The sequence below is a fragment of the Panicum virgatum genome, chromosome 4K, assembly GCF_016808335.1.
Source record: "Panicum virgatum strain AP13 chromosome 4K, P.virgatum_v5, whole genome shotgun sequence".
Taxonomy (NCBI): domain Eukaryota; kingdom Viridiplantae; phylum Streptophyta; class Magnoliopsida; order Poales; family Poaceae; genus Panicum; species Panicum virgatum.
This window is the reverse complement of record NC_053139.1, coordinates 7,311,559-7,337,706: the sequence shown is the minus strand read 5'-3', so window position 1 is coordinate 7,337,706 and position 26,148 is coordinate 7,311,559. Positions and strand designations below refer to the sequence as shown.

Genomic DNA, 26,148 nt, shown 5'->3' with positions numbered 1-26,148 from the left:
CACCCATTTCCCATCATTTTGGAGCTCTTTCATCAAGCATGATCACAAGAAAAATAGGGAAAAATTCTTAGCAAGAAAATGCTGACGCGGCAGTACTGATGGCGCAGGAGCACTATACAATACAAGTGGAAATTCAAACAGAAAACAGACAGAAATACCTCCAATAACACAAAACGCAAATAAAAATCACAGAGGAAAAACATTAAAAAAAACAAAACAGATCCCAATATATTCCCTCTCACTGAGGCCAGCTCGCCCTCCTTCCCCTCCCTCCTGAGTCCTGACCTCCTCTTCCTCCAGGGCATCCTCCACGCCACGCCTGCCTCACGGATTCCGCAGGGACCCCGGAGGAAAAAAAAAAGAAAGCGAAATCAACCTATCTCCTCATCATTCACGGCCTCGCCTGCTCCAGTGCTCCCCCAGAATTTTCCCCATTTCCGCCGCTCGCGATCGGCGCGGAGCTCCCCGGAATCCCGGGCCCGGATTCGCGACCGCTCGCCGCGAGCCTCGGGGGGCCGCCGGCGGCCTGCGCTCGGATTCGCGGGCGCCGGGGCCGTGGTGCGCGGGGAATGCTCTACCTCAAGCAGCCGGGCGGCGCGGACTTAGGGTTCCGGCGGGCGGCTGCGGAGCTCTGATCTGCCGCGGCGGCGGATGCGAGATTGAGCCGGCCCGCGCCGGGGGATTCGGCCGGCCATGGCGGCGGCCGCGGAGGTGGACGGCTGCCTCCAGAGCTTCGAGCTCTACGAGGCCGAGTCGGTGAGCTCCTTGCCCCCCGGATCACAATGCGCCGCCGCGTCGTGCCGGTGCTGCTGTTGTTCTTGTCGCTGGGTGGCTGGATTATGCTGTTCATGGAGCAGCTCCTGCTGGTGCTTTGTGATTCCGCAAAGGTTGTACAGCTAAGGATGTGGTCGAGCTTCTCGCGTTGCTTTAGCTCGGGACAAGACCTGGGGTCAGCGACTCTGCATGGCTCCGGATCATGCCATGCAACACCACGATTATGAATTATGACGATCCTTATTTGTTTATGGCACCTGGATCATGCTATTGTCGCACTTGATTTTCAGGAGCTCTTAGCTGCTTATATTGTTCCGTTCTATGTAGGAGATACGGGAATTCTGCCTTCTTTTGTTAGCTGTGATGCAGTTCTCTAGTCTTTTTTTGTTAGGAAAAGGAGCAGCTATGCGTGTTGCAGTGCTTTTAATTCGTTTATTGGAATTTTCGTCGAAAAAGGGACCTTTGCGGGTTCCTTGCAGTTATCAGTTATAACTAGGATGCAGAATCATTGGTTTTCCTTTTTCTGAGTCGAATTTCTAGCCTGTGGTTCATGCCCCCTACTGTTTGAATGCTTGGTTGCAAAGTGTTTGATTGATTTTTTTTGGCATATTTCTTGGTTTTGCTAGTATTTGATTCAGTTCACAATCAGGATGCATTCTGTTACACTGAGGTCTTCGTAGAAAAATGTGTTTCCAAACTCTTGTGCAAAGGTGGAACCTTACTGTTTTCATGCCTTGCTTAGTGTTGTGGGAGGCCTCCTACCTTGAGCTCGCTGCCATGCCTCACTCCATGGCCTCCCACCCCAACCCAAATTTTTCATCATAATTAAATAATGGATTTTTTTTTTTGCAGAAATTTTATATTCTTGGAACTAACACTGACAAGACATTATGGAGATTACTCACGATTGATAGGTTGGAACCATCAGAGCTCCATGTAGATGAGGATTCCACCATGCACTCACAGAGTGACTATCCTGATCTGCTAAAAATTCTAGATGAAGACCATAAGTCAACGGGTGGAGTTAAATTTGTCACCAACTGTTTTGGAATCATTGGTAAACTATCCCATCTTTCTCTGATCATAATTTGTTGCAAAGTTGGTAACTTTTTCCTTGCAAATAAACATCAACAATGTATTTTCTTTGCAGGTTTCATTAAGTTCCTTGGGCCCTATTACATGTTAATTATTACTGAGCAGAGAAAGATCGGGGACATATTTGGCCATCCGGTATACCAAGTTACCAAGACTGCAATGATTGAGTTATCAAATTCTAAGACGAGGCCAAAGTTAACTAATTCCAAGGATGAGAACAGGTGTGCTGCATGACTGCATCCCATGTTCCCATTATATTTGTTGACATTCTATCCTTCACATTATCATATATCATATACTGATAATTAGATTGGACATTTTCTAACTGTTTAATAAAATGTTGTATCTTTTTTCTTAAAAATGAAAGATTCAGGAGCATTACATAGTTTCATGGTATGCCGAAGTAGTTGCACTGTATGTTCATCATAAGTCAACCTCAAATCATGCAGGTACAGGAAGCTCTTGCAGACAATTGATCTTAGAAAAGACTTCTTTTTTAGCCACTCATATCATATAATAAGAAGCATCCAGAAGAACTTTAGTGATCCACAAGAAGGGTGGGAACTATATGACACAATGTTTGTATGGAATGAGTTCCTAACTCGAGGGATTCGTAACATTCTGAAAACTACACTCTGGACTGTTGCATTAGTCTATGGTTTTTTTAAGCAGGTACCTATGAAACTTATATCTTCTTATCCTGTTATATGCCATTTAATAGGATTCATGAAATATGATAGATTGCATCCACAAGGTGTATCCAATATCCCACGTTCCTACTCCTTTCTTTTCTTTTCTTTTCTTTTCTTTTCTTTTCTCCATGTTCATAATCTTTGCCTGCTCTCTTTACCGAGCTAAATTTATGTTTTTTATTTGCTTGTACTATACAAGTAAGAATCCTATTTTTCCTTTGTTTTTTTTGTCGGAGAAATAGTTGTGTTTTCAGTCTATAATTTGTAAAATCGTGATGGAAAAATTATTAAAACAATAGACCATTAAATATTAATGTATTTATTAATCCTGTTTATTAATACAATCATTTAGAATAACATTCTGGTTTCATTTATATCAAGGATAAACTTGCAATATGTGGGAAGGATATTATGTTGACGCTCATTGCTAGACGCTCGCGGCATTATGCTGGCACTAGGTTCGCACTTACCAAACTCTTAGTAATGTATACTCTTTTTTTTAATCAATTATTGGTGTCGTTGGGATTAAGCTACTTTTTTTTTTGGGTACTGTCTTATAGGTATCTAAAGAGGGGCGTGAACGATGAGGGCAGAGTAGCGAATGATGTTGAGACTGAGCAAATTGTTTATGAAGACTTGCCTGGACCAAGGCAAATAAGCTCTGTTGTGCAGAATAGAGGTTCAATTCCACTATTCTGGTCCCAGGAGACATCAAAGCTGAATCTGAAGCCTGATATCATATGTAAGCATTGAAACCCTTATTTTATGTGTAAAATAATGTTCAATCACTCGATCTTTTTCCCCCATGCAGTGCATGAAAAGGACAAGAATTATGAGGCTACCAGACTTCATTTTGAAAATCTTAGGAAGAGATATGGAAAGCCTATCATCATCTTAAACTTAATTAAGGTGAGCACACTGTTATGATGCTGCCACTTCTGATGGCTGTTTTGCATACAAGTCAGACTTGATAATCACACACTTGCAATTTATTTTCTGTTGTTATTTTTGGAAGACACGTGAGAAGAGACCACGTGAAGTTATACTCCGTCGGGAATTTGACAGAGCAATAAAGATTATAAATAGTGGTCTGCCAGGGGAAGATCATTTGAGATTTTTGCATTGGGATCTTCATAAGAACTCTCAAAGGTATTAATTCTTTTGTTATGCATCTCACACTTATGTTCTGTTTGATGCATTTGGTGTACATACTGAAGATAAATTGTATTTCAGCAAAAGTACAAATGCCCTTCAAGTGCTTCTGAAAGTGGCATTTGAAGCTCTGAACTTGACAGAGTTCTTTTATTATCAAGTTTCTTCAGATCGAAGAACAGAGAGTTTCCTTAATTTAAGCGCTACATTGTAAGTTCTTTGTTATTTATTATACTGGTTTTCTTTGCTTTTTAATTAGAATTCCTACTTGCCTTGACGCTTCCTTAATTTTTGTTTCATGCTTTATAGGAAGAATGGTTTTGGTCCTCACGTGTGTGATGACAACAATAATCGTGGCACTGCAGACTATGTTGATGATCTTGATGACATCTCCCAAGACGATACTTGTGGCAGTTCTGATCCTGGCAATGGAATTGCAGAAGATAATTCTGAGGTCAATGGGTCTAATACCCAAATAAAGCCTCCAAAATTTCAAAAGGGTGTCTTACGTACAAACTGCATAGATTGTTTGGACCGCACAAATGTCGCTCAATATGCCTACGGGTTAGCTGCTCTAGGACATCAGTTACATGCACTTGGCTCTTTAGAATCTCCAGAAGTTCATATAGATGCCCCTTTGTCTCGACATTTGATGCATTTTTATGAAAGGATGGGTGATACACTGGCTTTGCAGTATGGTGGTTCAGCTGCTCACAATAAGGTACTCCATTAGATCTTTCTATTTCAATTCTTCAATCTACCTTTTGTTTTAGTCTGTCAGAAAAAACTTAGGTTCTTTATTCGTTCCACAATATGATTGGTTGTTGAAATAAGGAGTAAGTATACTGGCATATGCTATTACAATATTTTAGAATCTATCCAAGTTTGCTTGATGAGCTTTGCATCTGGTCTATATTAAGTATTTACATGTCAAATCGAACTGATTATGTCAGGCTGAGGGGCATACGGACCTGGATTTATTCTGAAAACCGAAATAAAACAATGAAGCTGATTGGAGTTATCAATGTAAAATTTGATAACTACTCCCTCTGATCCGACATGTAATCAGGAAATAGACACCATCTGCAACATTGCACTTTCACCAACAATATCTATAAGAATATGCTACTTCAAATATAGAGAGTTATATAGTATGAAAGTGTGTACCATAAGGAATGCAGGAACATCAACCTCATGCTATGGAATAAATTTTTAGTTATTGATGGTCAAAGCTAAATAAAGTTTGACTTAGGTCACATTTAGATGGATGGACTTATATTTGGGATTGGTGCGAGTATTTGGCACTTGAAAAATGCTGTTTAAATTGGGCATGGAACTGCAGTCAATGATATGAGAACTAAAAAGACGTCTATCTTCAATTGAGTTCTGCTGGATAATGGCCCTATAAAGGTCCAATATGTATTTCATATAGGCTCATTAGCATATGGTTTGTTGCTCGCAATGGTAATACAGTGGACTGAAGTAGGACGATCAGTTTCCACTTCAATTATGAAGTGAAAACGAAACTAACATGTTCCTGTTATATGAATTCTACATTACTTGCTGATCCAGGGAGCTTAATAATGTCTAACTACTGTACAGAGTGGACCATGACACCCAAATCAGAAGTGAAACATAACTTAACTGTAACCTTACATTAAGATGATCAATCAAACTAAAATTTTATTTAACTGCTGAGTTTTCCATTCATTTATACTGATAAGGTGACTGGTGGCTAGTTAATCCAATTATTTATTGGCATTTTGGCAAGTCAAATATTCTCCATGGCATTCTTGTCATGTTGAATTGTTCTTGCACGCTTCTCTGATGAGCTTGTGATGTGTAGATATTCTCTGCAAAGAGAGGGCACTTGAAGTTTGCTATTCAATCTCAAGAGTTCTTTAGGACACTGCAACGGTACTACAGCAATGCCTATATGGATGCATACAAACAGGCAGCGATCAACTTGTATGTTTGATCAAGATCATTGTTCAGCAGTGATCTTGTATCTTTTGAAGTTTCAGTAGGGAAATACTATGAATATGGACTAAGTTACTTGTTTTTTTCCCCTTAACGAATTTACAGATTTTTAGGGTACTTCGAGCCCCAGGTGGGAAAACCTGCACTTTGGGAGCCAGAATCTGGTGATGAACATGTACTTGATGATGATACTAGGTAAGTTAGCAATATATGGCTATCTTTGAACTTACATGGTTAAGTATGGAGGCATGACAACAAGCTCTTAAAAATAATATGCCCTTCTCTATGAATTGAAGCAATAAAAGAATAATAACAAGAGGTGACCTAACTATGAATTATCTATATCTATTGTCTTTCCTCTGTTGATAAAACACTGAATTCACACAAAATAAGTGATACTGAAACCAACAATTGGCAACTGGTGTTTATGTGAGTGCCTGAAGAAATTGTGCGAACAATATCCAATCCACTCGTTCTGGTTTAACCAGTGCTTTGAAAGTTCAGGTGGAGAAAGTTATGTCGTACTGTCATTCACCTCTTTACCTTCTTCATAGCGGCAGCAAGGACCATTGAGTTATTTGTATCTTTTGCTTTCTTCTTAGGTAGCAAGGTTTTGTAGTGTTTTCTGACCAGTTCATTTTAAGAATTAGGTATCCAGATTTTTTTTCTTACATGTTTTTGGAAATCAACACCAATCCATCTTATCAGTTATCTGAGATATACATATTTTTCAGTAAATTGATGAAGAGGGCAAGGTCAGATGGCAGCATTCTTAACAACAGCAAACCATCAATGTCCAGCAAAGGACCAAATGGAATGTTAAACTCGGCATTTACTGGTTCGAAAAAAGAAGGGCAATATCCAAACTGGAGTTCTGATTCCATGCATGGAATGTCTTCAACCTCTGAGAATTCAGTGTTGAAGTTAAGGTTGGTTTGTGTTTTCTGTATTTTGAAACTTCACCCTCTTTCGTTCTTCTGTTAGAAGCAGAGTGAATTATCTTAAAATATATGTTTGAAAAATCAGTATCTGACACTGGCACAAGTTATTGATTCCTAATTTCTCTTGAAAATCCTGCAGGTATACTTCATCAGCGTCTCATGTTAAGCATATAAGCTGTGAACTGGACTATTGCAATGGTTCTGGTGATTCAAATTTCCTGGATCTTGACTGGCTTTCAGCTTCAGACAATGAAAGGTTCATACAATGCTTCTCTCTTTGGAATATCTTGAATCTTTAGTTCTCCAGTGCTCCTCTGTGCTGCACATGGTATACACAGAAATTGGCAACTATAAGTCATTAGTTTGCCATTTTTTTATTAATTCCTTGACATCTTTTTTCAGAAAAAAAAATTCTGCACTTAGCTTGTGTTAGTGGTTATTTGAAGATTTTTCTCAAATATGCAGGAAACCTGAGCATCATTTGCATTAAGAAGGAAAGAATTCAACTTACTCCAAAACACACATACACCCACACTAAATAGTCGCGCAACTGCACGCGGACACAGACACTGGATTCATTGGTTACCCATCCTGCCTCAGGCAGGATTAAAATGACTAGAAAACTCCATGCACTAGAGAACGTTCACTGCAAAGGTGTGAAAGCCTAGTAGCCCCCATTCGCGCTTGGTATGGCACCATTGACCATGCAATCAATGCGGTGCTTCCAAATCAATCAAGCTAAGGATCGCTAGAGAGTTGAACCTTGAAACCTCTCATCTGTTTATTTGAAGATGATCCTGGTATTTCTGTAACAGACTTGCACCATTATCCACGTTGAGAACTGCAGGCTGACATCACTTTTATAATTGATATGTAGGTGAATATTTGTAACCTCATTATTTTTTTGTGTTGTGCATTATGCCTAAACAGATCAAAAGCCATAAGCACTCCTGACGTGAATATTTCAACTGATAATGCTGTTGGTGATGTAAGCTCTGGGACAATGGTTAGTGCAATCAACAATCCTACCTTTTGCTACCACTTCACTTCGTGTCCTTTTTCTTGCGTGCTTTAATCTTGGTTTAAAAAAGCCTTTTGACCTAACTTTATGTACACAAGTCAAATAAACAACTGCTGTATTTGGGTTCTTTTCTGTCCTGCCATTTTGTCTGTTATATTTAGTGACATTCATACCCATTCGTTTTTACTGCAATTATGGTTTAGAAATCTCTTTAGGCCTAATTTCCTGAATAAGCTTGAAGTATCTACTACCAGGTTCTGCTTTCCTTCTGGTATGCTATTTTTTTATATATATCTTATGTACTTGTCTCCATAGCAGTAACAGGTTGCTAAAATCAGCTTGACTCTTACCTTTTTTCCCCCGAAATAGACACATTTTTTTAAGAGTATGACTATCACTGGATGACTACAACTTGTGACCCTTCTTAATATGTGATTCACCCAACAAATAAAATCAATCATTTCATTTGAATCTTTCAGGATGATCAAATTACTAAGATCCAGGCTCATGGGTTATCTAAGGATTTTGTGCAGTGGGTTAATCAAGGAGAGGCATTTTGGTACTGATGTTGCAAGATTGCTTATCATGTAAATACAAGCTACGTGATGGTAGCAGTTGCAAAAAAAAGGAAGAAAAAAAAATGAGAGAAATAGGCTAAAAGATGGTTGCCCATACTTTATTCCAAAGCCTCTTATAACCCTTAAAGACCATCGCAACGAGGTATATCATCGTGCTTGAGACTGTAAACCACCAGCATCCTCCTCGCGGTGTATGAATATGATGGGCTTTGAATCTCAGACACACCCCATCAAAAAGAGTTGTGTAGGGAAGTGTACCATTCTGTTCATTCGTTGAAGCTTGCTCACCAGACGGGTAGATAGGGCATTGTTGTTATTTTTCTTGACAGGAAAGAAAGGTAGTTAAGTAGTATATTATTCTTTCGAAGCTGTACCATTGTCGAGGCATCATCCCCCATCTCCATCGTGTAAATATATGTCCCAAGTGTTCACCCCCATTCCCTTTTCCCCTCCCATGAGAGTTGAGGTGGGCATGAAAGCACCATTTTTCCCTCAACCCTTTTTTGGATGGGACCTTTGGAAACACCGTGTACATGTATTTTCCGTCGCGACAGGAGAGACATGACAACCATTGTGTAATCTCCATTGTACCAAACCCCTGTCCCAATAGACATCTCTTATACTGTTTGTTGAATCACAGATTGCTGCAACACCTGTCAAATTTCGCAAAAAATATTTTTACCTTCAACACTGACCTTTTATGTTTCTCAATGTGAAAGCTGTATCAGTTCTTTTTTTTTGATAGTAGCTGTATCAGTTCTGCAGTCACAGAGGAATAGCACTTGCATGGCTTGTTTGAGGTGCCGGCCAGCCACCATCTCAAGCGACAAAGGACACGTCCGTACTGGCCTGCGGGCAAGCAGATTCAGACACGCTGCCCAAGAGACCGCGACCATGGCCCTGTTTGGTTTCCATAGAGAGTACTAGGAAATTTTGACCGCTAATTATGATGTTAAATAAAATCAATTTATAAAATTAACTTCAGAATCCTGCGCTAGAAACCCTAAAGAATTTAATGAGATCTTTGACCGTGTGATTAGAGGATAGTTACTGTAATATTACTATAGCTAATCATCGATTAATTACCGTCATTAGATTCGTCGCGAAAAGTTATACCATCTCTAAAAAAAATTTGCAAATAGATTTCATTTAGCACTCCATGCATGCAAGATTTTTTTTGAATTGTGTGCACTAGAAACTGTAGTGTGAACCAAACAGGACCCACGTGCTTGTGGTGATGTGGTCAGTCTCCGTTGGGCCATGGTCCACGTCGATGGCTGCCGGCTTTTCCAAACCTCGTCGGCCATGTGAGACGCTGCCGCCTCCTGGTTTGGACCATCCCATTACCGTCTACTAATATCTCTGGTTTCAGAAAGGCAGCTGTCTATTGACCCCAGATCAGCCAGTCAGCGACCTTCCCAGCTAGCTGATGCACGCTGAATCCATTGGGATTCCGGGATGATCTCGCCGATTTGGTTTCCTTACGTTTTTCATCTAGAACAGAGTAACAAGTTGACGACGCTTTTGCAAAGCGAAATCATTCACCTCATCCTAGATGGGTATTTTTTATGGATAATGAGTTTCATCCTAGGAAACCATTTTTTTTAGAAAAATGAATAGCTCTTTCAAGCGCTAGCAAGCGACGTGTCAAAGAAATACCAATTCTAAGAGTGGGGTAATCTGGGTGGGTCACTCGTATAATTGGCGACGTCACCCCAGCCATATAATTTATTCATCAGTGATAGGACCACGGCAAAAGGATAAGGATTAGGAGCAGGGTTGAGTGCTGCTTAATCAACTATAGCAGTAGTTGACGGGTTAGACTAGAAGCTTTTCTGTCACCTAGACAGATCACTGGTCCTGATTGAGCCAAATAGGAGTTTTCTTTTTCTCACTGGAGCAAACTGATAGCTGCTCTACGTTTCTTGGCGCCAAATGCGGTCTTCTATAGGTGACATGGCGCGTATATTCGGCTCTAACGTAAAGTGGTGAAACATAATTTTTTTTATTAAAGAGTTATGGCGTTTAACATTTGGAACCCTTTATATAGGGAATATTTTTTTAAGTTTCTAAATGTTTCGTTCATTGTAAAAGAGAGGAAAAAGAGAAATGCCATGAGGTTTGAAAGCGTGCATATTTTAAACGCCGCAGCTTAAATTGTTACAACTTACAGCAGGTTGCTCAAACTCTAGTGTTAATTGTAAACATGAATGCTCCTTTTTTTTGTTTTGTTTTTGCAATGGCACCTTTTATTTTACTCTTCTTTTATAAGCCAGGCGTTGATGCTTACAAATGTCAACCGCTTAGAATAACAGAAGCAAAGGGCAAAACGAATACGAATTGCTGCCTGCAGACTGCAGTGCCATCCTGTTCCCCAATTTTCCGCGTAAGAATCGAATTCCACCAAAAGTACACGCGTCTAGATGTCATTCCTGTTGAATTCACGGCCGCTTCAAACCTGCGACTCCTTGTTAGGATATAGATGCGCACACATGAAAAAAATAGTGTTTATTTATGTGCTTTTTTGAACAGAATAATTAAACAGCTTATTTGACTAAATTAAAATCGCAATGCAAAATGTCAGTATTTATTTTTGCTAAATACAACTAGGAGAATCTCCAGCACATACAGCTTCATGTAGAAACTTTTGTTGCCTCTTACGTTGATAGCTCAAGTTTTGTTATTGTACATGATAAAAGCAAGAAGCACAAGCACGAATCAAGAAAATAGTCATGTTGAGATCTTGAAGTTAGAGCCGAATGTTCATTTTGCTTCTCTGCTAGTTGGTTTCTAATGTTGTTTTTACAAAAGTAAATTCCATCTCAGGTCCCCAAATTTGTGCCGAAATTTTATTTAAGTCTCTAAACTCTCAAATTATTCATTTAGCTCCCCAAACTGTGTAAAGGAGTCCATCGCCGGTGCCAAACACGCCACACAAGCTCTCAACGCCGACGTGGCACGCCTACATGGCGCCAATATGCAAAAAAGTCCTTCACATTTCGCGACCCCCCTCTCTCTCTTCGGCAGCTTTCCGGGACGGAGATGTTGCTGAGCGCGTGGCTGAAGGACGGCATCAGTGGTGCTGTCGTGCACTCCTGTTGGCGCACTACCCATGGGCGCAGGCCGCCGTGACCTGCAGGTGGAGGTAGTGGTGTGTTGCTGTGCTCGTACTCGAGCAAGGAGATCCCTGGAAGGACTAGATGGAAGCTGGTAGAGCTCGTGAGCTTGGCTTGGATGGGGGAGGAGAAGCATATGATTTTTTCTTTTCTTTTTTGAGAGCGGAGAAGCATAGGATTGGGAAAGGAAGAGAGAGCGGGAGGACACAAGCTGCTTGGATTGGAGAAAAATTCAGAAAAGGGGAAGAGTTGCGCTTTGCCAATTGGAGAGGAAGCGGCGGCCTGCGCGGGATCGGACAGGCACGAGCGGTTGCGCCACCACCACCACACGGGGGCCGCGGATGCCTCGGCCCGTTTCTTCTCTCTCCGGCGCCATTTCCCTCCTTCTCCCTCACCCCTTCTCTCTCTTTTCCCGGCCCGGGCCGAGCCGAGATCCCTCCGCCACCGGCAGCAATACGCCGGCCACACCTCCTCCCTCTCCGATTCCCTCCGCTATAGCCTCCCTCACATCCTCCTCCACCCGCCCCGCCACTTTCCCCACCCGTTCCGGCCGTTTCTCGGTCGGAATCGCCTCCGCCCCCACCGGTCGCCATTGAAGTCCAGGAGCTCCGAGCCGCACGCCAACCAACCTCCTCCAGCCTTCCTCAGCCCGAACCGAGCCCAGGGTGAGCACCGTGCTGCCGCCCTTGTCCTCGCCGGCCCTTTTCTCCCACTCCCCTCATGCTGCCGCGGTCGACTCGCCGCCACCACTGCACCTGTCGCGGGCTGCCTCCCCGTCGCATCCTGGTTCTGCGCGGCCCTATGCCGCGCAGCCGCACGCCACGGCTGCGCCTAGGTGCGCTGGCCGCAGTGCCGGCGCCGTCTGGCCTGATGCCGGCTATGGCCTGGGCGATGCAGTGAGGGGCAGTGAGGAAAGAGAGAGGGGCAGGAGACAGGAGTGGACCGGAAAAATAAAAGACGATAGAAATTGAGGGGGGCATTTGTATATTTTCACCATGATGGCATGCCATGTCAGCACTGGACACTTGTGTGGCGTATTCGGGACTCGAGATGAATCCTTTACACAGTTTGGGGACCCAGATAAATGATTTGAGAGTTTAGGAACCTAGGTGAAACAAGTTTGAGGATCCGGGGTGTAGTTTACTCTTTTTACAACATAAAATTTTGCTTTCGATATCGATCCTTCGTTTTCAGAGAAATTTCAATGTCGATCTGAATTCCGGTTTTTCTTATTAATTGATGCGTGTCCACCGCTCTTGGGTATTTCTTTTCAGGAAACACCGTACCATAGGGTATTTTGGCTTCTAGAATTCTAGATTTTACTTTAGCAGAAGAAATTTGACTCATAAATTGATAACCATCATCTAGAGTCTTGTTTTCTATTCCCCAACCATGACTTTGACATTTTTTTGGAGAACTGTGAATGGGTTACAATTTTTAGATAAACGTTAAGATATTCTAGCCTATTAATCATGGATGGATGTACACGGCACAGAAGAAGAAGTTTATTCGCCATTTAAAATTTGACATTTTCCGCTATAGAATATACGTTAAGACAAACTGGATGGATGCACTAGTCGCCAGGGTTAGAAATATCGGCCGCAATTTCGCGATATACCCGATATATCGGGTTTATCGGTGGGGTCCGATATTTTTTTTATCGGCCGAAATTGATTTAATGAATATTTTTTATACTAAAAAGTAAATTAAAAAATAAATTAAAAAATAAAAAAAATAAAAATAAAAATAAAAAATCCCGATATTCCCGATATATCGGTTTTATCGGTGGGTTCCGATTTTTTTCCCCTACCGGAATTAAAAACCCTGCTAGTCGCCGGGGCCGGGCCTGTTTGTTTTCACTTTAGATGGTGGATTTTAGTTCTAAAAGCTGAACTAAAACAAAAAGTACGCTTTTCAAAAGCAGATTGTTAGAGCCCACCAGTTTACACCACAATCCTCCAATCCACAAGCTACTATCCTACGCTAGGTTACGGCTTTACGCAACTTTAACATCCCACAATCTACCGCTAGCGTTTAAGGATCCAAAGCTAAAACAAATAGGACAAAATGTGACATCAAAATGTACTCTGTTCGGCTGGTTGTGACTGATGATTAATGGCTGGTGCTGATTTGGTGTGAAAGAAAAGTACAATACGGACGGTGGTGTTATTCGAAAGTGTGCGCCTTTTTGTTGAACTTGTACCCCTCAAAACGAAAGAAAGAATGTGCACGCTTGGTACCCCCGTTTCGTACGCCAAAAGCCTAAAACAAACTTCACATCATGTCGAAATTACCCCGCTTAGCTACAAAAGTACCCCAAGAAAAGAGAGCTCCCTTTCAGGAACATCCAGTCATTCTCCACCCCGGCGACCGATGATGGACCTGGCCCAACCTAACCTACCATGTCGTGATCCAAATAAACACGCCCATTTGCAAGTTCTTTTTTTAAAAAAGATGCAGCAATGACAACGTGATCGTGCAAAACCAGTAGCAAATCGGCGGATTTGGAAACCTTCCGGCGGCCGGAGCAGCAAATGGAAGAACATGCCGGCGAGATGCCATCTCATTCTCGCTTACCTCCCTTTCCTTTTCTTCTTCCCGTGGGTCATGGCACGTTGAATCGGAAAGGAAACCAGAAGCGGCCGTGGCTTGTTTCACAAGCACACGAAAGACTTATCAGCTCTCTCCCTGACACTATAAATTGCCCGTCACGAGCCCCCCAACCTCTGCATTGCGTTCCTTCTCTGCATCTGATCCGTTCAGTTCTGTGTTCTGTAGACGCCATTCTTGGCCTCCCGTCTCGCTCTGCAAAGGTGTGTGCTTCTTCGCATTCGTGCTGTCTGTATGTTGCAATGCCGGCTAATGCGTGGATTCTGCTTTGCTTTGGTAGGGGTGATCTGTTGTTGATGGGGAAAAATTAGAAATTATGGTTGGTGTCTCTGGTTCACGGTTGCAGTTGCAGTATGTACTAGTTTAGATAGACAGGGACTATGCATGGTCCATCAGGCATGTAGACATCATAGACGATTAATTAAGGGCAAGACAATCAGTTTATCTTCCTACTTAGTTCTTTTACCCGACTTGAAAGGGAGCAAGTCTCGAGAGTTGGTGGGGGGAGGGGGGAGGTTGTGATGTTATAAACCTAGCGCACATTCACATATTATAATCTCTATTGTCCTTTTTCTTAATGAAGGATAAATCGGCCTCAATATCCACAATTAAGAGTTACGGGAGTTCTTAAACACTAAACCTCAAATGAGTATCTCATAATACAAGAAACAAACTCCAAAATAAAGAAAGAAAACTCTATTATCCTTTGCATCCTGCTCGGGGGTAACTTACTAAAGTTCAAATATTTTTGGAAGAAATATTTGACATGTTTACTTTGTGACTTGCGATTTAGATGAGTGACCACAGGTGGTTGCGATGTGACCCTACTTTCTTGGATCTTTAATTTTCTTAGCGTGAGAGTCAAGCATTCTAATCTCATGTGACAGTGTGACACGAGTGCTCCTTTTTCCTGTTCTTTGGGGGGGGGGGGGATTCCTGTTCTTTATGGTTCGCCAAAAGTGTTTCTTTTCCCTTGCACATCGTCTTCCATAATTTTCCATGTCAGCACTGCATAGGCTGGTCTGTTCTTGTTTGGAACCTAGCCTCCTCGCGGCGCGCCCGATGCAAGTGCCCTTTGGCTGCTCATCAAGCGCCCAGCTGCGTTTTAGCAAGAAGCGATGCTTTCTGTTCTTGAAACAAGATCTGCGCAACTTTCTTGTTGTCGCTTGTCCCTTGTGCTGCTGACTGGATGCAGCTCTGGAGTAATTTGGATTCATTTTCAGAGACGGTTATGCTTGATTTCGTAAAGAATCTGCCACTTGGGGAAGGGGTTCTTGGTGTTTCCCCCATTGTTTCTGCACACGAGCTTTCTGCTTTCTGAGAGACCCATGCTTTAGAGGTCAAGCTTCTAGAAAGGATTAGGAAAGAAAAATGCTCCACTGATCCAATAGGCATTAGGGAGGAGCAAAATATCTTGGTGTTTTTTTTATCCGGACAATCTCATTGCGCTGTTGAGCCGATCTTGGGCGTCCAATCACCAGCTTTTTGTTCTCACCGAATCACATGCGAATTTTTCGGTGGTGAAATTGGGAAATTAAAAATAAAAGGGAACCTTTTTTTTTGTTCCTTTCGTTTCTTGCTCGCCTTTCTCTCCCGGCCAGTGCTTGCGTTCACTGCACCTGCTCTGCACTGTAGTCTAGTATTCTGCTGAAAAAGGTCTAAGCTTTTCCGGAGCAAGCCATTGGTCTGGTAGGCCAGCATATGCTAATTGGATGCTTTTTGCCGCACCATGACACAATTGGTGACACAATTAGAATTAGTAAAACGTTTTATTATAGTAAATTGGCATTATCCATTGCTTGATTCCCAGCTTCGTCAGCTCGAGGGTGGCCCTACCATTAACAGCAACAGCCGCTTGCTGGGTTTATGCAGCAGCTGCCCTCTATTTATTGGCCCCTCTTCAGTTCCGGAGAAACCCTCCTCCTCCATTGGACTGCTCCCCGTTTGACCATTGGGTATGTTACTATTGCGGTTTTCTGTTCTTCTCCGTGCTCATCCTGGCCTAATCTCCGTGCTATCCTGGGAGGGGTTTTGCTTAGAGTTTGAACTAATCTGGCCGTGGTAGAAAGATCTTTGCTTTAGCAGCGGACGGGGTCGCCTAGTTCGTCGCCATCCTCCGCCATTTCGTCGGGTTGTTTCGGTTCTCGCTATTCTTTGGGTGCGTCATCGGATGAATCTTGGTGGGGTTTTGCTTACATACTGTTTGTGGAGTTCTCTGATCTAAATCGTTACAAGTTGCGTACAGAGCTTTCTGCTATCCTTTTCTGAGTTTATTATCAGCGGTAATTTCCCCCCAAAAAACATTTTAACTTGAACTTGGGATCACATGTCTACAGTAAAATTATTGGCTCCTGTGTTTTGCTTGGGATCTTGCTTTGATTGCGTGCTCTGCTCACCTCTTTTGCTTTCCGAGGAATGTATTGGCACCTTTTGGTGGATTATTAGCGCGAAAAAAGTTTTTTTTTAGGTTTTATTTTACTACGAAAAGTCATCTCCTTGGATTCATCCAAGGAGTTGCAATCTTACCTGATCTGCACTCTAGGTATTCCTGATATTGATACTTGCGTTTGCCTTTGCTTATTCGAAAGCCAAACCCTCTTATTTTCTTAGGATTTTGGTTGCCTCTTGGTGGGTTTTGGAATCTGAATGGCCTCGATACTCTTAAGCCCGCAATTTTTTTTTGCGAGGCCTGCAAATTAATTTAATTTAATCAAGCTGGTTCCATTTGTCCTTAGAAAAGATTACCAGAGAACGATGTGCCTGTGCAGAATCAGTACTTGCTTTTGTTTGGTGGAGGATCGGCACTTTGTTTGGTGCAGGATAAGTTCCTGCTTTATCATGTATTTATTTTGCTGTTAGGATTCTGTATCTTGTTAATTGTTTCAGTTGAGATAAAACAAACGCATACTGCGTCCTACTTTTATTTTAAAAGTTAATACTTGTTTGTGGTGCAATTTGTGTTGCTTTAGCATGACCTACTTGTTCAGACAGTCTTGTAATATTTAGTGGTACCTACTGATTTCTTCTTCTGAGTAACTCTTTAAGTGTTAACTGTGTACCTCACATTGTAGTAATTGAGTACCATTGAGCCATGGCTGCCAAGCTGACTCGCCTCCACAGTCTTCGCGAACGACTTGGTGCCACCTTCTCCTCTCATCCCAATGAGCTGATTGCACTCTTTTCCAGGTGAGGATGCCAAAATATGTTAACTTATGTTTCGACTCTGGTACTAAAGTGTGTTAATATGGTATTTTCTACATCCTGGTCTTTAATTTAGCACGTCCAGCTGTAAATACGAGAATAGTTCATACATCTTTATTTTTTTTGTTGACATTCATGCATGCTAAGGGTGTTACATGCTTGACCTCAGACTCATAGTGAGCATCCATAATGCTTTTTATGATCTGCTTATGAAGTAGAATGAGTTGGTGTTGCTAAGTTTTGTAGAATCAGTGCAATCTAGTTTATAGGACAATATCCTTTTACTAACATCATTTGGCACATTGTGTGTCGTACTAAGATCAGTTCCAGAAATGAGAAAGTTCCAGTTTCCATCGATAAAAGGAAAAAAAGGGAACAGAATATGAGTGTAACATCGGTTTTGTTTTTGATATACCATTCTTTACAGGTATGTTAACCAGGGCAAGGGAATGCTCCAGCGCCATCAACTGCTTGCTGAGTTTGATGCGCTGTTTGATAGTGACAAGGAGAAGTATGCACCCTTTGAAGACTTTCTTCGTGCTGCTCAGGTGACACTGCTGATATGCCTGCTTGAATGCTTGACAACTGAAAATCAGCAAGTCATTCTAATTTCCTTTCTTGTCTGGATCTAGGAAGCGATTGTGCTTCCCCCCTGGGTTGCACTTGCTATCAGGCCAAGGCCTGGTGTCTGGGACTACATTCGGGTGAATGTAAGTGAGTTGGCTGTGGAAGAGCTGAGTGTTTCTGAATACTTGGCATTCAAGGAACAGCTGGTGGATGGACAGTAAGTTCTAAGATGAATTCTTAGTAATTTTAGGCTAATTTCCACATTCTATTTCTGGAAACTTGCCATATGCTAATTCAGTACCTCCTTTTTTACACCAGCAACAACAGCAACTTTGTGCTTGAGCTTGACTTTGAGCCCTTCAATGCCTCATTCCCTCGTCCTTCCATGTCAAAGTCCATTGGAAATGGAGTACAGTTCCTTAACAGGCACCTGTCTTCCAAGTTGTTTCAGGACAAGGAGAGCTTGTACCCCCTGCTGAACTTTCTCAAAGCCCATAACTACAAGGGCACGGTAAGCTTTCAAAAATCTGGAATCTGCCAAACGCACACTTCCGAATGGATGACATCATTAGCCCTAATAATCTAGGAACTTGACGTAACCTGAAAATTCCATTAAATGATATGACCCAACTCACTCATTCGTAAGTGCTGTTTTTCTGTTGCAGACAATGATGTTAAATGACAGAATTCAGAGTCTTCGCGGGCTCCAGTCATCCCTCAGAAAGGCAGAGGAGTACCTACTGAGCATCCCTCAAGATACTCCATACTCAGAGTTCAACCACAGGTGATTTCTCAATAAGTTGTCCTTACCCTTTAACTCTGGTTGAAATATGGCTAATGGATTTGACTGCTTATAATGTCACCATAATCTGCATTAGGTTCCAAGAGCTCGGCTTGGAGAAAGGTTGGGGTGACACCGCAAAGCGTGTACTTGACACACTCCACTTGCTTCTTGACCTTCTTGAGGCTCCTGATCCTGCCAACTTGGAGAAGTTCCTTGGAACTATGCCTATGATGTTTAATGTTGTTATCCTGTCTCCACATGGCTACTTTGCCCAATCCAATGTACTTGGATACCCTGATACGGGTGGTCAGGTACAGAAGATAAATGATTATTTTTCTTTTAACTAGGATCACTTGTTGGTTTTCTTGTTTCTGATTTGCAGTGGCATTACTTCTCAGGTTGTGTACATTTTGGACCAAGTCCGTGCTTTGGAGAATGAGATGCTTCTCAGGATTAAGCAGCAAGGCCTTGATATCACCCCTAAGATCCTCATTGTATGTTTCAGATCATGTTTGAACTTCTGAGCACTTCCATTTTATAGTCTACTGAGTAAATGTGCCTACATGCTTTTATTTGTTGCAGGTTACCAGGCTGTTGCCTGATGCTGTTGGTACTACTTGTGGCCAGCGGCTAGAGAAGGTCATTGGAACTGAGCACACAGACATTATTCGTGTTCCATTCAGAAATGAGAATGGTATTCTTCGCAAGTGGATCTCTCGTTTTGATGTCTGGCCATACCTAGAGACATACACTGAGGTATACAGACTATTTTTTTTTTGACTGGATGTTGCATAGAACCTAGCTTTTTATTAATACCGAAGTCATGAATTCTATGCCACAGGATGTTGCCAGTGAAATCATGAAAGAAATGCAGGCCAAGCCTGACCTTATCATTGGCAACTACAGTGATGGCAACCTAGTTGCCACTCTGCTTGCGCACAAGCTGGGAGTTACTCAGGTCTGTTTGATTGTACATGAGGTATCTTGAAATTCCAAGTTTTCCAAATGTTTATGGTTTCTTTTTGTACATTCTTGCAGTGTACCATTGCCCACGCCTTGGAGAAAACCAAATACCCTAACTCAGACATATACTTGGACAAATTCGACAGTCAGTATCACTTCTCATGCCAGTTCACAGCTGACCTTATTGCTATGAATCATACCGATTTCATCATCACAAGTACATTCCAAGAAATCGCTGGAAGGTGAATTCTGTGTATTTTAATAACAGTAGGCGATCACTGTGTGGCAGCAACTAAACAAGTATCTGATGCTTGCTGTGTTGTTTTTGCAGCAAGGACACTGTTGGGCAATATGAGTCCCACATTGCATTTACACTTCCTGGGCTCTACCGTGTTGTCCATGGCATTGATGTTTTTGATCCCAAGTTCAATATCGTCTCTCCTGGAGCAGACATGAGTGTGTACTACCCATACACTGAAACTGACAAGAGACTCACTGCCTTCCACCCTGAGATTGAGGAGCTCATTTACAGTGATGTTGAGAACTCGGAGCACAAGTGAGTACTGAACTTACCTATCTCATTGTAATGTTTCAAGACTCATCTTGATGTCTGGCCTAGGTCTTTCTATTTATTGAGATACGCTGAGCAATTCTCATTTACAATAATTACCTGACATTTGGGTGCACCTTTCATTGCTCTACAGGTTTGTCTTGAAGGACAAGAACAAGCCGATCATTTTCTCAATGGCTCGTCTTGACCGTGTGAAGAACATGACAGGCTTGGTTGAGATATACGGTAAGAATGCGCACCTGAGGGAATTGGCGAACCTTGTGATTGTTGCTGGTGACCATGGCAAGGAGTCCAAGGACAGGGAGGAGCAGGCAGAGTTCAAGAAGATGTACAGTCTCATTGACCAGTACAATTTGAAGGGCCATATCCGGTGGATCTCGGCTCAGATGAACCGTGTCCGCAATGGGGAGTTGTACCGCTACATTTGTGACACAAAGGGAGCATTTGTGCAGGTATGTATACACACTTGATCGAATATGTGATTTCCGAGTTCCAACGATAGTGCTGTCTACTTTTCTTTTCGATAATGATAGTTGAAGATCGTTACATCGGGATAGAAGGATAGTGCTGTCTACTTTCAGATAACAACCATAGAGATTGTGCAGGACTGAATTCTCGTATCATTTTGTTTTTGTAGCCTGCATTCTATGAAGCGTTTGGCCTGACTGTCATTGAGTCCATGACATGTGGTTTGCCAACAATTGCGACCTGCCATGGTGGCCCTGCTGAAATCATTGTGGACGGGGTGTCTGGTTTGCACATTGACCCTTACCACAGTGACAAAGCGGCAGATATCTTGGTCAACTTCTTTGACAAGTGCAAGGAGGATCCGAGCTACTGGGACAAAATTTCACAAGGAGGCCTGCAAAGAATTTATGATAAGTATGTGATTTTCTCTCCTGCTATCTATTTACATCTATAAATGGACTCCGCATCATGTGCTTTGTCTAGTGATCATATCAATACATTATGGAGTAATATGTGCTTGTTCAATTATGCAACCAATCAATTATCTTGTGTTAATATTAAGATATTACAGGGTAAGACGTGCTTGTTCAATTTTGTGACCAATCAAACATACGATGATGCCTTCATCTCAGATATTTGTGTTCTTCTCTATCTACATGGAATTCCTGACACTGAAGCTTTGGATTGCTCAGGTACACCTGGAAGCTGTACTCCGAGAGGCTGATGACCCTGACTGGTGTATATGGATTCTGGAAGTATGTGAGCAACCTGGAGAGGCGTGAGACTCGTCGCTACCTTGAGATGTTCTATGCTCTCAAATACCGTAGCCTGGTAAGTTGTTTGATGACTGTTAAAGAGCATATGCATATCAGTGTGTGTGTTCATTTCAGCAGTCTTAAGCAAGCGGATTAACTGATGCCTCTTTTTCTTGAATCCAGGCGAGTGCTGTTCCATTGTCCTTCGATTAGTGCGTGAAAGAAGAACATCAAGCGGGAGAGCTATCAGCTGCATTACAATTGTTTACTGCAATTTGCATTGTTAGTCATGTGTTTGAGTAATGTGTACTTGAATTCCAAGCACTTTACTTTTTCGCGAGGTTTTGGGCGGCGCTGGCTGGTTCCTGCCCTAGGATACTAGCTGCACCTTTTCGCTTCCAATAAACGCCTGCTCATGTCACCTGTCCTTCAGAATTCAATGCAATGTTTTGTTGCCCAAGTCTTTGCTCTGAGCGATCGTGATGTTCTGCTATGTTAATTATTCCATTGCCCAGTGCTTGTTTCGTATTTCCAAAGTTTGGTGTGCCAGGCTTGATGACTGTTTAAAAGATGTGAAAAAATCATGATAAATGAAGGTGTGTAACTTTGCTCCATCCATCAGTGGACCATGTGGCCCGGTTAATTGCAGTTACAGGCCTGTGCTCCCGACCCGTATTTCAGTAACATGGCTGGACAGGATCACTTGGCAGTAACTAGAATTGATGCCATATGCTTGGTCCCTCTTATATAAGGAGGGCAAGGGAGTGCAGGTGCTTGAGATTTCCAAAAAACCAGCTTACTCAAACATGTTAACAGAAAAGATTACTACTTGCACATCTTGTAGCGCAAATGGAAGTAGTTGGGCATTGTGTAGTGGCAGTAGGGTTGGAAGGTTTCAGGAAATGATGCGAGGGGCATTCCAAAGCATGAGATAGCTCTTCTCCTATCTGTGCCTCGGCGTCTCATTAACATGCTCTTTCAGCAATAGGTCTGATGATCCGCGGTATTTCCTATTTGGTGAAGCAAGACCGAGGGTTCTTCAGCTAAGTCGTGCTTGTGTACAGGTAGTCTTGGACTCCGAATGGCTTTGGATAGGCAAGTTGTCACCAGGGTCTATGGTGGCAGACTGTGTGTTATAGATGCCTTTGGGGAAAGAAGAGAGACTGCCCGGGGCGCTGGGCGGTTCTGTACTTATCAATACGGTGGAAGAGTTGAACAACGCAATTCGAGACCATAGGCTTGGAAGACTGAGAAAGCTGATTGATATTGATCCCAAGCTGGTGAGTTTGATGACTGCTTTGGAGTCATGGACCCCTTCAACTATAGCTAAAGATTTAATAACTCCCTAAACGATAACTTGGTTCAATTTATCCCCTAAACTATGACATTTAGTTTATTTTACTCCATAATAGAATTTATCTTTTTGATTTTTCATACACAAGTTGAATTTTAATTTTAAATTTTGCAGGATAGCCGTGGACATCACAATGCATATTTGGAAAAAGTTTCATATTTTTTCGTCATTAGTTTTCATATAATTTTAAATTCCAATGATTAATTTATTATTAAATATCCTAACCTATCAAAATAATGATAAAATATTATGATTATTTTTTTCTAACATGAGTTATGGTGTGTACTATTATGTTGTAAATTTCAACTTAAAACTCCACCTATGAATGGAGAAATAAGAAATACAAATTATATTAGGAGATAATTTGAACCAAATTGTATAGTTTGGGGGTAAAATGAACCAAATGATAGTTTAGGGGGTTATTCAGATTTTGGCTATAGTTAAGGAGAGTAATGTAGACTTTTTTTCCATTCACAAATGTAAAAGCTCGCTCGAGGTAAATAGATATCAAGTGCCATATCTTTTTTTTTGCGAATAAGTGTCATATCATTTGTTAGAGGGCTCCCACATGGTTGCAGACTTGCAGCCGCGTCGCTATCTTAAAATTAGGAAGAAGTATACCTGATGTCGAATAGTTATCAGTCAACTTTCGTATTCAATAGTTTTCTATTTCTCTTCTCCATCTTTTTTTTAAAAAAAAGAAAAAAAACACTCAATAGTTTCACATCTTCTGACAATAGGCAAATGGGTCTTCATTGTGCGTAAAAACACGCACCCCTTCGCGGCTCCCGTTCGCCTCTCCCTGCAGCGTTTCCCACGAAATTATCCTTGTGGGCTCGCAACTTCTCATTTTTTAAGTAAAAATGGAAAATTATGTAAGATGAACTTTTTTCTCTCCTTTCTATAGCTATTTGCGAGAGTTTTTTTAGAGAAATTTGTGGAGTTGACAAACAACAAAATTTAGAGAAGAAATATTAAAAAGAGATGCTCGAGCGAACGTGTTTGTTACAGGGAGGAAAGTTGTGAGGGCTGAGGATGGATAGTGCATTTAATTTTGATGGGCCGGCCCACCGGAGGGACGTGGTCGGTTGGTTCTCCCCGCAACGGCGCGGTTTTTTATTTTTATATTTTATATTTTCGTTTTTTACAAAAATATATTTTCGTTTTCGAAATTTACAGGAATATACCCCGGCCGCCCCGCTGCCGGGACCTAGTCGCCCCGCTGCGGGGCGGCAGGGGTTTTTCTATAAAAATTTCGTGAAAATTTTTGTAGAAAAGCCCCTGGAAGACCGGTCGCCCGGCAGCAGGGCGACCGGCTCCCTCACCCTTATATAAGTGTTGGCTGGTCCCCCCACCCTCATTTGCATCACTAAAATTCCAGAAACCAAGAAAAGAGAGGGAAGGAGGGAGAGAGGCGAAGCCCTGCCAGATTTTCGAGCCGGTGACTGCAGGTAACCAAAATTCTTCTACGCTTTACAAATAAATTATGTTGTAATTATTTTTGTTGACATAGTAGATTAGCAATCAGTTTAATATCATTATTGTGTGGCCAGATATATCGAGCAAGCTTCGTTTTCAAGTTCATTATGGTGACTACTATATTTCTCATGATGCGTATGGAGTAAATCTATCAGTTTTTGAACGCAGAGAGTGCGGAATAGATAAACCCTTAGAGAGGAGTTTTGGTTCCATACGCAAATGCCTTCACGAGATATTCAATGTGAATCCAAAGACTCATTTTCTAACCATTCAGACTGTGACGAATTGGGCAACTAAAGGGGGTTTCTGAGAGTTGATGCTTATAACAAATACCGAAGAATGATGGACTCACATGCAAGCAGCTCTTGACCGCGGGTGGCCTCTTGCAATTCTAATTCAGATTCACCAGAAGACAGCTCATTTCCGTGAAGGGTCAACAAGTACATCATCTCATATGAACCAAGCAGTGGAACAAGAAAATGAAGATCAGAACATGCATGTCATAGAACCTGAGCCGCAAGGTATAGCTGATCAGGTAGGAGAAAAAGAAGATCAGAACGTGCATGTCATTCAACCTGAGCCGCAAGGTTTAGCTGATGAGGGGGAGCGGATACCTGGAATAGTGGAAGCTGTAGAGAATGAAGACCAGGAGGCTCGAATGATGGAAGAATGTGGGGACTCATCAGACGATGAGGACTACCCGTTGCTAGGTGAATGGCGAGACAAGGGTTTTGGAAATCCAGTGATACAGGATATTAGGAGTAATGAGTACGAATACAGAGAGAATGAGGTTGTGCAGAGGGCAAAATATCCTAGCATTGAAGTTGTGAAGGATGCTGTGAAGCTTTGGGCTATATCGTTGAGGAAAAAATTCAGAGTTGTGAAGTCTAGCAGCAAAGAATATGAGGTGAAGTGTGTCAATGACGATTGTATATGGCGAGTACATGCCTACAAGGGCAAGTACAAGACACACTAGGAGTATTCAATTGTTACACCACATACATGTAGATTAACTGCTGTTGCGCAAAATTACCGTAACATCACATCCACTTTTGGCCAAGAAGATGTATGGGGTGATTCTCGACAAAATTGATTATGAGCCAAAATTGATAATTAGGGACATAAACGACTGTTTTCAATACAAAATCAGCTATGCAAAGGCTTGACGGGTGTCGGTGCCCTGACCCGGCGGTCCGGACCCAACCAGTGATGATGCTGCGTGTTCCTCATCCCAGATGTTGATGCAAGAGGCAATACAGTAACACACTGGTTTATCCTGGTTCCGGCCGTGGGGCCGTACGTCCAGCAAAGGGATGTGTGAGAGCACTGTACTGTCTTGCACCGGAGGTGCCTGTAGTAGGGGGTACAGGCGAGGCGAGAGAGGGAGGGAAGTTCCCAAGTCTCTGCTAGAGAAGGAGTTGATTGAGGCGAGTGCCAATATCGGGTTTCAGAGGAGAGTGTGTACTCTGCTAGTAGTGCGAAATGTTGTGTCCTACCGAATGGGCCGACCGCGTCCCCCTTAAAGGAAGCCTGCCTCCTCCTTTTATAGACACAAGGAGGGACGGTGTACATGCGCAGGGGATCGTGGAAGTCGTCGTCTTTTCCCCGAATCGTGGGGGTGCAGTGGTCGAGCACTGTGGGAAGTACACTGTGGGGCATGGCGTCGGGCTTGATAGTCGTCCTGGGCATCGTCCTCGGCCTTGCGGAGATCGCGCCGGCGTCCTGACAGCCCCAGCAGGCAGCGTGGTCATCGCTATAGGGTGTACCGTCTTCTAGGTGTGGCGTGGCGGCATTCCGTGGGCCCTGCAGGCTAGGGTCTTGCATATATATGTGCACCAGCGGTAGTGGGGCACGTGGCGGTCCCGGGCTCTCCCTGGGTGGAGTGCTAGCGCGTGCGCTAAGGGGGGTCCGGGAGTCACGTGGAGGTCCCGAACCCCTCGAGGGGGGAGGTCCGGGCCTCCGGCTGCTAGTGCTGAGCATCCCTACTTGGGGGACACGTGGCGACGCTGGATCCCTTCCCGAGCAGGGGACGGGTCCGGGGCCGTTG

General features: G+C 42.6%; 2 protein-coding genes across 4 annotated transcripts; both read left to right on the top strand.

Moving 5' to 3' along the window:
- The first annotated feature begins 254 nt into the window (after positions 1–254).
- Positions 255–8,921, top strand: LOC120702903 (phosphoinositide phosphatase SAC3-like). The gene is made up of 16 exons (XM_039986874.1): positions 255–756; positions 1,627–1,831; positions 1,925–2,090; positions 2,319–2,541; positions 2,943–3,019; positions 3,122–3,303; positions 3,373–3,470; positions 3,577–3,710; positions 3,795–3,923; positions 4,023–4,434; positions 5,560–5,681; positions 5,799–5,888; positions 6,428–6,622; positions 6,774–6,890; positions 7,565–7,640; positions 8,135–8,921. The coding sequence occupies exons 1-16, from the start codon at positions 694–696 to the stop codon at positions 8,219–8,221; spliced, it is 2,376 nt and encodes a 791-aa protein (XP_039842808.1). The 5' UTR covers positions 255–693; the 3' UTR covers positions 8,222–8,921.
- Positions 8,922–14,084: 5,163 nt separating this feature from the next.
- Positions 14,085–21,728, top strand: LOC120702902 (sucrose synthase 1). 3 transcript variants are annotated; one of them, XM_039986872.1, is made up of 16 exons: positions 14,085–14,162; positions 17,031–17,145; positions 17,588–17,708; positions 17,793–17,944; positions 18,046–18,238; positions 18,393–18,511; positions 18,606–18,822; positions 18,910–19,005; positions 19,094–19,267; positions 19,353–19,469; positions 19,550–19,716; positions 19,806–20,030; positions 20,179–20,497; positions 20,683–20,927; positions 21,206–21,344; positions 21,452–21,728. In XM_039986872.1, the coding sequence occupies exons 2-16, from the start codon at positions 17,051–17,053 to the stop codon at positions 21,479–21,481; spliced, it is 2,409 nt and encodes an 802-aa protein (XP_039842806.1). In that variant the 5' UTR covers positions 14,085–14,162; positions 17,031–17,050; the 3' UTR covers positions 21,482–21,728. The 3 variants fall into 3 exon arrangements, with proteins under 3 accessions (XP_039842806.1, XP_039842805.1, XP_039842807.1); XM_039986871.1 differs by lacking the exon at positions 14,085–14,162 and adding an exon at positions 15,770–15,914; XM_039986873.1 differs by lacking the exon at positions 14,085–14,162 and adding an exon at positions 15,910–16,117.
- Positions 21,729–26,148: the final 4,420 nt, after the last annotated feature.

Coding starts and splice junctions, on each gene's coding strand:
- LOC120702903 (XM_039986874.1), top strand. CDS start 694: ATGGCGGCGGCCGCGGAGGTGGACGGCTGCCTCCAGAGCTTCGAGCTC. Junction 3,711..3,794: donor CTTCATAAGAACTCTCAAAG/GTATTAATTCTT, acceptor ATTGTATTTCAG/CAAAAGTACAAATGCCCTTC. Junction 7,641..8,134: donor ATGTAAGCTCTGGGACAATG/GTTAGTGCAATC, acceptor TGAATCTTTCAG/GATGATCAAATTACTAAGAT.
- LOC120702902 (XM_039986872.1), top strand. CDS start 17,051: ATGGCTGCCAAGCTGACTCGCCTCCACAGTCTTCGCGAACGACTTGGT. Junction 19,268..19,352: donor ACCTAGAGACATACACTGAG/GTATACAGACTA, acceptor TCTATGCCACAG/GATGTTGCCAGTGAAATCAT. Junction 21,345..21,451: donor CTCTCAAATACCGTAGCCTG/GTAAGTTGTTTG, acceptor TCTTGAATCCAG/GCGAGTGCTGTTCCATTGTC.